The 10043-nt window shown below is 41.0% G+C and overlaps 1 protein-coding gene across 2 annotated transcripts in view; it reads right to left on the bottom strand.

The window, feature by feature from the left end:
- Positions 1-848: 848 nt before the first annotated feature.
- LOC142367463 (uncharacterized) overlaps positions 849-10043 on the bottom strand; it is a 28632-nt gene continuing 19437 nt past the window's right edge. For both annotated transcript variants that reach the window (XM_075449432.1, XM_075449433.1), the window contains exons 9-10: positions 4888-4980; positions 849-2910 (exon numbers count right to left, since the gene is read on the bottom strand). In XM_075449432.1, coding sequence (XP_075305547.1) covers positions 2479-2910; positions 4888-4980 — 525 coding nt within the window. In that variant the 3' untranslated portion in view covers positions 849-2478. The remainder of the gene's footprint in view (positions 2911-4887; positions 4981-10043) is intronic.

Raw genomic sequence — 10043 nt, 5'->3', positions numbered from 1 at the left:
CTCTCATCTCTCAGTAATGGTCATGAATAGATCAGGACCTCCTAACAGAAAGAATGAAATTTAGAAGCTTCTTTATGTCTATCACATCCTGTGATGCCTTAAGGTTCTTTTTATAACTCACAATGCTTTAGAGCTCCAATAAAAAGAACAAAACTGCAGTGAAACGTGTTGATAATTTACCGACAATGATGGAGATCCTAAAGAATTAAAGAGGGCTGGAGCTCACTGATCAGGTTTGCAGCCTTTAAATGTGGAAACAGAACTCAGAGTTGACCTAAAACTAAGGGTGTATAAGGCGGCGCTTTTCAAAGTCCAAATACCAACTAACATCATAAGACAAAATCCTCTTTGTTGATTCTCTGAACCTAATTAGAGCCATGTCGTCATGAAACATATTATTTCAAAGCTTTGCCCTCTTTGCATTTTTATTTTTGTAGCTATGAATGATATTTGTTCCTTTTTGTCTGATGAGGTTACGTGAATGACACTGGACACTTACTGGGTCATCTCTTTTTCAAATCTCTGGTGCATAAACCGGTTAGAAGTGATGACGAGTGAGAATATCTAAATATGCTCTCTAAATGCTTCCTTTAGCACATGGAACTATAGACCATCCAGGAATCCTTTCCCACAATTCCTTGCAGCAGCAACATTTAGAATCCCTGCTCGGTTATTTTCATGCAGTTACACTAACAGATTTATGTAGATAAATGTGTGAACAGGCTGTGGGAGCAATGTATTGCACTGCTGTGCCCTTTTCTTTCCCTTTTTCAATTACTGACCTTTACAGTGAGGTAACCTTTTCTAATAGATCTTAACATAACTGATATAACCTCTATGAAACAACATCTGTAGAGCTGCACACGCACATTACAGCTTAGCGTGAGCGCGGCCGTCTTTTCCTGAGTCCTACCAGAGTCGTGTCCGAACTGTGGTCTATTTGCACGAATAAAGGCAACAAAACCAATCACGAGCCCCACCCTCTATCTATTTTCTGGAAGTTGAGCAATAAATGATCGGCTTCACCATCAATAATCGATCTAAGCATTGATTTAAAGTGCTCCGCTTCATTTCCTGTTTTTAATGGGCTGAACATTCTCGTGTCTTCCAGTGACGGACTAACATCGGTTATTTTGGATGAATCTCCACCACCATCCCTCTTCTGTACACACTCAAACATCTAATTCTGTTAAAGCCGAAGGCTGCGTCGTCACAACAGACTGATCCATCTGCATCTTTTCAGGCAACACCTGGCCTACAATGATCAGAGCTCCGTGAGTTTGACGGGCCCGAGATAAGAACGGGAGGCCTGGAATCATGCAAGTCATTTATCTGCTCCTCGAAATGTCCGCTCTGCTATCTCCATCATCTCTTTTATCGCTCCTCACTGGACGGCGTCTGTGAATCCATCTGCGAGGAGGCTTGGAATCCAATTATGTTCTCAGCAGTTGATCCAAAAGTCCCAGAAGTGTCGTACAGTGTTCTGAGTTTTATTTTCCTCCGACTGGACGAATGACAACTCCACTCGAGGGAAAAATAAAACGGATGAGGGTAGTTTCTGCAGTCCGTTGTTGTTCCTGGGGTGCTTTTTTTCTGGCATTCATCATTTGTGTGAGTGAGATAAGGTGGCCGTTTCGACAGGTTTTCCTCAGATGAAGCCTTCAAATGTGGCAGATTTGGCACCTGACAGATGAGAAGGGAAAACAACCAGCAGCACTCATGGAAGAGGGGGTGCTACTCAATGTCCTCGAGTTCCTTTAGTCTGCGGGCTGTTGAGAAAATAACACCTCAAGTAGCTTTTCCCACTTACAATGAATGAGTGCTGAAACAAGCAATTTTCTCTGAAATGCGGAGCTTTCTGACATGCTTGTACAGTTAAAAATAGAGAGTGTGGGAGCGGCTGAGATGTTTGTCTGATTCAGTGTTGGTTTAAAAGGGCTGTCAGAGGAAACTCACCTTGAAGGGGAGATTTTCTTGCTGTTGTGTGCAGCCTTGGTCTTATTCCTTGGAGCATTCTGACTCCACCCTTCACCCTCAAACATTTTAGGAGGAGTTCAAATAATTCGATACGATTTAAATGCTGAGAATGTATCACAATTGTACCCGTTTGCATGCAGTCTACTCTAATGTCTGCACTGTCCTCTAGGTCTGATATGATATCTTCTTTCATGTTTAATTGAAATGCATGCGTTTTATATGCACAGAATCAGTTTCTTCTTTTAACAGAGCCCGAGGTCGCTCTTCTGCATTTCATTCATCTGTGCAAAAGTTAAATTCTACATTGTGCATTTTTGTGTAAATGCCTTTTCTTCAAGGCGACATCTGCATCCAAGCTTCAGTATTTTTGTCGGTGATAGACCAAACGCAGTGATGACTTGTTGGTGTTTGTATATGAAAAGATTCCTGCCACGTGGGTGTTTAAGGGAACGTGAATCAATAAACACACCCTGGTACATCCTCCCAGCTGCTCTGAGCCGATTACTCCTTCTGCCCGCCGTCTCCGCTCTCGGCACCTTCCTCTGTCTGGGCTGAATCCGACTCAACGGTGCCCCTGGAGGCCGTTGCCGGTGATGCAGCACCCTGCAGGCTACCATCAGGGGTGGCAGCTGCAAATGAGCGAGGATTGGAGGCAGGGCTGGCACTCAAGACAGAGTCAGGGGTTCGGAGGGCGCTGAGGTCGCCGTCGGGGGCCGCGGTGGTTTCCAAGCTGTCGGAATGTGCTCCGTCGGTCACGGCTGGAGGGTAAACAGCATTCAGCAGGGGCTTGTGGGAGGCGTAGGTCATCGCACCATCAGTGTCACTGTCTAATGGGAGGCCAGAGCTGGTGAACTCAACTCCAGAGTCACTCATCTCCAGAAAGTTGTCTGAGGAGAGAGTATGGTAGCGGCCCGGCTTTGACACCTCAAGGCCCTGCAGAGAAAGTGGGAAAAGAGGATGGGAGGGAGAGGAAGTCCGTGGTGGGTTGGGGGGGGGGAGGCAGGAAGTAAGGAGAAGCACAAGTGAAGGGAGAAGAGAGGAGGGTGGAGAAAAGAAGGGGAACAAAGTTTTTAAAATGAGGTCAGAGAAAGAGCTATGTGAATAATTTACCAATGTATTTCTGGAATGGTATTTATAGGTTTACCATCTACTCCTCTGCAGCCCACACTGTTTATTTTCCCTGTTACACAATCACATCACAACAGAAGTGCACAGCACATGTAGAAAAGCAGAAACCACATGAATACACCCAAAGTGTCTGCTTATATATGCTAAAATGTGGGTATATTAGGAGAACATATAAGTGTCCCCTGATTTAAATGCAGAGGCCACATATAATTGTTAATAAGTTGATATAACCTAAGATGACCCCACATCTATTTTCTGAGAACTTTTTACATTTTAAATTCCACATGTAATCACAATCTATTTAAATGTTTGTGTGTGAAATGTTTTGTATTATATGTCACTTTTAGATCAGTATCAGACTCGATAACGAAAAATATGTTGTTTTGGAGGCATTCTTTGTTGCATTCTGGTTAATGATGAAATGTTGATGAGTTATCCTGCACTCTGGGACGAGTTTAAAACATTTCTACAGAGCGGGGAGAGATCAGGTGATCCCAGGAGGTGACCAGTCAGATCACGCTGAGCTTTTTAGGGAAGAGTGAGTCAGTACATTTTAACGAGAAGCACTAAACAAGCTTTTTCTCGGGAACTTTAGCAACAAAAGTCTGCATAAAGACACAAAATGGGATGAAGACGATGGAGACTTTCCATTGTCCCTTAGTTAGGACACCCACACAACTTGATTGCCTTTAGTTATTAATACAACTATATTAATAACACACGTTACTTGGTACTTGTTCTGTGACACCAAAGAAAAAAAAGCCACATTGATGAAACGATTTTCTTTTTGACCCAATTTCATGATTCACCATAAGACAGAGCAACTATTTTTCAAGGTTTTTGTCGCATTTCAAAGGCCTGCAATTAGTTTCTGCCACACGTTAAAATGCAGAAATCACCTACAATCACAGGCTTGTAAAAGGAGAAACTTCTCAGGTATTTTCACGTGTTAACATACAAGTCTGAAAAGGCAGCTGCAGTTTTACTCTGATCCTCAGAGTTAGAGAAGCATGACTCACTCAGAAACTCAAAGAGCTCCCTGAACCCCGAGCGCTTTACTTTCTGAGCTCCTCTTTCAGTTTGACTGAAGGTCCAACCTATAAACTTTAATCCGCTCCTCTGCTGAGTGCAGCGGCTAAGGTTGATTGCTTTTTAATTACACTCGGCACTTTGGTGGTGTTATGTAGAAGGTAGTTTCTGCTGAGTAATCTCAAGGATGATTAATGATTGCTCTATCTTTATATTGGATTTTAATTTATAAACTTCCAGAGGAAAATTCCCAGAAAACACACAGGTGTAATCAGGCTTTGCACTCAACTCAGCTGCCCCGTGTTCTCACAACAAAGACCAAAACTTAACGCTCATTCTTGCATCTATATCTCTTACCACTGAGGCTTACATATGAACAACTTTTAAGATTAACTTTGTGTTGCACACGTCCAGCAGTTAAGGAGCAATAAAACTTTTGTCTGTTTACAGCCAGCTGATGTTGGATGTGGACTCTTCAACATTAGACCAAACTCTCCACTATGCTCATCACGCAGTCGCTAACCGGCTGCACCTCCAGCTGGCATTATCAGAGCTGTGATAATAAACTAAACCAGCAGAGAAGCAGCTACACAGTAAACAATGGAGTGAAACTCACGCACATACAGTCGAGGGGAGCAGCAGATTTGGGTGATCTCTGTGACAGAGTAAGATTTCTAAGTTGGCTGCAAAATTCAAGTGGATTTTAGAAAATAAGTCGTCATTTTTAAATGGCCTCTTGGGTCGATGACTTACCTTGATGGTGACCTCTGTGCACTCCGACGGTTTATCACAAACGGACTGCATCAAAGACTCCTCGGTGAATCTGCTGTACGCCTCTTGAACCACCTGCAAACCCAAACACACAGAAACAGACGCACACGTATGCAGAGGAGACTGAAAATTGGCCACAACAGTTGAACATCCCAGCAGCTGAGCCTTTACACACAGCTGGTCAGCAGAGAAGAAGTGAACACTCACACACTGCTCACACTGCTCACTTTCAACTGCACAGAGAGCTCCTAAATACAAATACTTAACGAGGGCACTTGCATGAAAAGGCTGAGGCTGCGTTTGTCTTAACATTTGGGGTGGAGGTTGAGAGGAGACAGAGCCTGAGGGGCAATAATATTTCAGAAATGTCTGATCCCTCTGAACACATGAGGAAAGATGTTTAGTCTGAAGTAAAAACGAACAAAAGAGGTAAAAGCATGATGTAAATGCTGATGATTGACATAAAAATCTGCTGTAAAAATCAGTTTTCATTCATGGCAACACTTTAACATACAGAGCTTAGAGATAATAATAAAATAAGACCATAATGTATAGCAGAAAAAGACTTTTAAATCATATGTTCAACTCGAAGTGTTTTCAGCATAAGTGACATTTTTTAAATCGTCTTTTTATCACCGAAAGGGGAATAAGAAAAGGTATCAAATATGAGGATAAAGCCGTGAAAATGGAGGGATAATTATGACCAGTCGAAAAAGAGTGTTGGAGTCATTAATAGCAGGAAATGTGTCTTAAAACAGAAGCGAAAAGTGAGACCAATTGTGATTACAAAGAGTCAAAAGCCTGAGAAACTGTAATAACTGCACTGGTCTAAAATGGAAAACGTAGTAATTTACCAGTGAAGACTGTAAAATTGTTAGATAATAATGTCAGAGAATTGTAAATGTCTATGTGTTGAAACATTTTTAAAGCTTAATTGAACCAAAACGAGACTGAAAAAGACAGCATTTCTAAAGAAATGTATACATTTAAGATTAAAGAGAACTTTAAGTAACAACGGGGCATCGAAGGAGCTGAAAACGAAGCTAAATCTAATAACACGGAGCCACCGAATGACTGTCTACTGGATAATAATCCTACATCACTTAAATCCTCCCTACGTTCGACTTCCTGACGCTGGTGACGTTTTTCTGTCCATGAAGGAGGAGGCAAGTTGATAATTACATGGCAAAAATGTAGGGTAACATGGACAAAAACATGCCTTTTGTTACATGAAAACAGTAGTCCCCCCCCAAAAGTCGATATAGAAGACTAGCCTAATAACTAAAAATTATACAAAAATAATATATTTCTGTCATAACTCCTGTTCGAGCTGAAGGTGAAAATAGGTGGAAAATCCTGAAATACAGGACAAGTGCTGGAGAGCAGGCTTAGACAGGCGGTAACATGACAAAATCAAACTGAAGCTCGAGAAAACCATAAACTGAAGGTCCAAAAACAAAGAAACGGCTGACGTACCGACCACAGAAGACTTGAGGGGAAACAAAGGATTACTACGATGATTTGGTGAGAAGAAAAGGAAAACCAGGAGGATTTAACAGAGGGAGTGATGAGGAGACTGCCCACAGGTGAGAGCTGACCAGCAACAGAAAGGAAGTTAAATAACCAACAAGTACTCTCCAAAATAAAACAGGATGTAGGGTAACTAACTGAAGATCAAAAAGGAAAACCAGAACATAAGAAAAATCTATAAATAAAAACTCACAGATCATGACAACCTCTTTATCTCGTTATTACATTACTGACCTGTGAGTGACAACAGAGTGTGAACCTTTGAGATTAGCATCTGATTTGAAAGTGAAATTAGATTCAATGAAATGACAATGAGGTGTCAATGAACAAGGAACTATATCCTCTCAGAAAAAAACGGTGTTGAAGCTCATTGGATATGAAAGGCTAAAAATAAAATAAAAAGACTCGACTCCACCGATCCACAGTCGAGGAGTCGGCCATAAAAGAATCCCTCGAACAGCAGGTCTGTTACAGCCCGTGAGGTCTCGTAGAAGCCGAGGTAACTTCAGAGCACCTGGAGGCCTCCATCACACTGCTTAGTGTTAATGTTCACCAGTCCACAGCGAGCAGCCATGATTTGCATTAAAAAGCTCTGCAGCACTTAACCTTCCTGCTTCTCTGCTGTATCTGGTATGCTTCCAGTCATCGATGGAACGATTAAGTCTGAATTATATGAAGGATTTTGATCAAGGGCAAACAGGAGGAGATGAGGACAGAACAGAAAGTTTTAGCACTCAAGTCACTCTACCAAAGAATGGTTAAAGAAGAGGAACGTTGATGTCTCAGGACTAAGCAGGTTCAATAGAAATGTTCAGGAATATGAGGTAATCAGCCAATCTGAGGAGCTCTGCACAAACAAATGTGATGAAATTGCTCCAAATTCAGACTGATCAGCAGCAACTGAAAGCAAAGGTTCACATACTTTTGTCACCTATAGATGTGTTGGGTAACTAACTACGTAACAGATAATGCAAGAATCTGATGTTTTAGGCAGAAAAGTCCATTCTGGCAGCACTGGAGCTATGAAACGGTTCATAATGAGACTGGATTGGACACGGAGTCAAGTGGAGGGTTACGATTGATCCGAGTTTCATGCCCGTGTCCCGGTTAAGGTCCTGACACACGGCCAACATCCTCTCACACGAGCTGCCGGTTCTCTAAGATCTGTGAGAAAAATCCATAACGAGTGAGAGCGACTGCGGCAGCTGCCGTCATCTCAACCTCCACCGTCAATACAAAACACACGTTAGGCTCCCAAACAGCACGAGAAATCAAAGCACCTGCACACAAATACAGTGCATCTCTGTAAAAAGACTTAAAAACACCAGAATACACAAACACACAGACACGTACGATGAGGACACGAGGACCTGCTGCTTTAGCGTTTCCCCATAATCAGTAGTCAAGAAAATATTTTACTATGACATGTTATTTTAGTCTTATTCTTTCATTAACTGGATAAAAATAGAGTCTAAATATGTAAAAAGTATAAATCAGGCCTATAAATAGTATGGTAACAGTGGACTGAAAAACTACCGTAATAAATAAAAATAACTCAAATAAAGCACATTACTGATTAAAGTGTTGGATATTTGGGGTTGGAAACACTATCATTTAACCATTAAATACATTAAGAGATCCTTAAATTAAGATTTGTGAATATCTACAAGGTTTGCCGAGCAGAACAAGAATAAACTCATTCGAGACTAAGTTTATTTAAATTTCTCTCATTTTGGTATCAGCGGTCAGCCATTATATCTTTATAGAGTGAGACACTGATATCAGCTGATATTGACTTGAAAAGAAAGCTGTTCATGTAGCACCAAAACAACACGGAAACAGAAGAGCTCATCTATAAACGTGGACATTAAGATGAAGAACTGTCCAATTTTTCCTGACTAGTGATAGTTGGGAGGGAATAATAAAGCAGCATTTACAGACGAGTATCTCACATCATATTTCTGCATTATTCAGCACCACTCGACCATATATGAGCACAGCACTGAATGCAGACAAACACAGACACAAAAAACACACCCACAGATTTTCTGACCTTCTATAAATCCACAACAAAATGATTGAAAACACGACAAAAACCAGCACCGACATCCACAAATACACATCGGGTAATCACCTCATGATGAAATAAATGTGAAGGGGAGAAATATGCGCCTGTGTGGGATAAATCAACCGAACGGTATGTTTGTTCTGGCTGAGAAGCTTTAATGTTGGCAGCTGTCACAACCACACTGTTTATGAGAGTTTTTAAATCAGCAGCAGAGGGAACAAACATCTTATTCTAGTGAGAAAAAGTCGACTTTTGTGATGGGAAGCGTCTCAGATGGTCATTCACTCTTAAGGCTAAAGGTCCCCTCCGGACGTGTATGCAGTTTGCAGATAAATAGTACGAGTTTGATGCTTATTTAGAAATATATAAATATATCTCCTTGGGAATGATCAAAATATTCCATTTTTGTTTCACAGAAGAATCTCTAGTTTATGAATGCGCAGATATTTTCCACCTTAAAACAAAATGAATACTGGAAACAACACATATCCTCCAGAACATCCATTTATGCACCATTTAAGCTTCAGGTTTCCACATCATAGTTATTGAAGTGGTCTGTTTATAAAAATGGGGTTTGGCTTCTAAATTAGCTGCGATGTCACAAAGAAAGGAGACATGTTATTAAAAAAAATAAAAGCCCTTTTCCTGCATTTGAGAGCACATATTTGGGTCTACGAATCTTTTATTTGAGTCTATCTAGGTCTGAAAATATCTAATTCAGTGAAATACACATCAAGTTCTCTGCCTGGTGTTTTTTATTCCTACTAAGAAATCCGACTTCTTGTCGATGTTTTCCCATCAGAACCTGGAAATTCACAGTCCCCATCTGTTAATGAATAGAGCAGCTGTATAAGTAAGCGATAGTTTTTACCTCTAAAAACTTAAAACACAGAGGAATGGAGCCTCAGTGAAACCCAGAGGTTATGAAGCCTGGTCATTACGTTGCAGATTGATCTCAATCCCTGCATGAAAGGTACTACTTCCAGTAGGGGTCCTCAGGCAAGACCACCTTATGATACCTGCCTACCTGGGATATGAGCGAAAGTCGCTTTGGATAAAAGCGTGTGCCAAATGCACAAACATAAACATTTGGAGATTAATTTGAACATCAAACTCTTACCATTTAGCACAATTCTGCAGACTGAAGTTCAAACATCCAAAATACTAAAGGGGCACCTTAATATTAAAGCTGGATTTAAACAGAAATAAACCTTCAACTGAAATATTTAACTTGTTTAAAGAAAGCTATACTACTGGGAGGAACAAATTGGTTAAATAACTGTTAAAATGCACATTTTTTTGCCATTTGCACCCCGACCGGAGTGGAAACTGTACCCAACATCCTCAGAGACAGCGCTCATGTCTGACCAAGCTTGTCTAAGCAGAATTAGACACAACATGGCCACACTTATCTCTGCTCGAACACAGATACTGATCTCCTTATATAAGAAAGCAAACTGGCACCAAAACAGTTTCTTTTAAAGGCTTTTTTTTTTTTACATGTTTTAACTCTTTTATGCAGAAGGCCACGAGCTCCCTC

This window comes from Odontesthes bonariensis, chromosome 18 (genome assembly GCF_027942865.1).
Source record: "Odontesthes bonariensis isolate fOdoBon6 chromosome 18, fOdoBon6.hap1, whole genome shotgun sequence".
In the NCBI taxonomy this organism is placed as follows: Eukaryota; Metazoa; Chordata; class Actinopteri; order Atheriniformes; family Atherinopsidae; genus Odontesthes; species Odontesthes bonariensis.
Note: the sequence above shows the minus strand (reverse complement) of the source record. Positions and strands in the feature narration are given on the sequence as shown.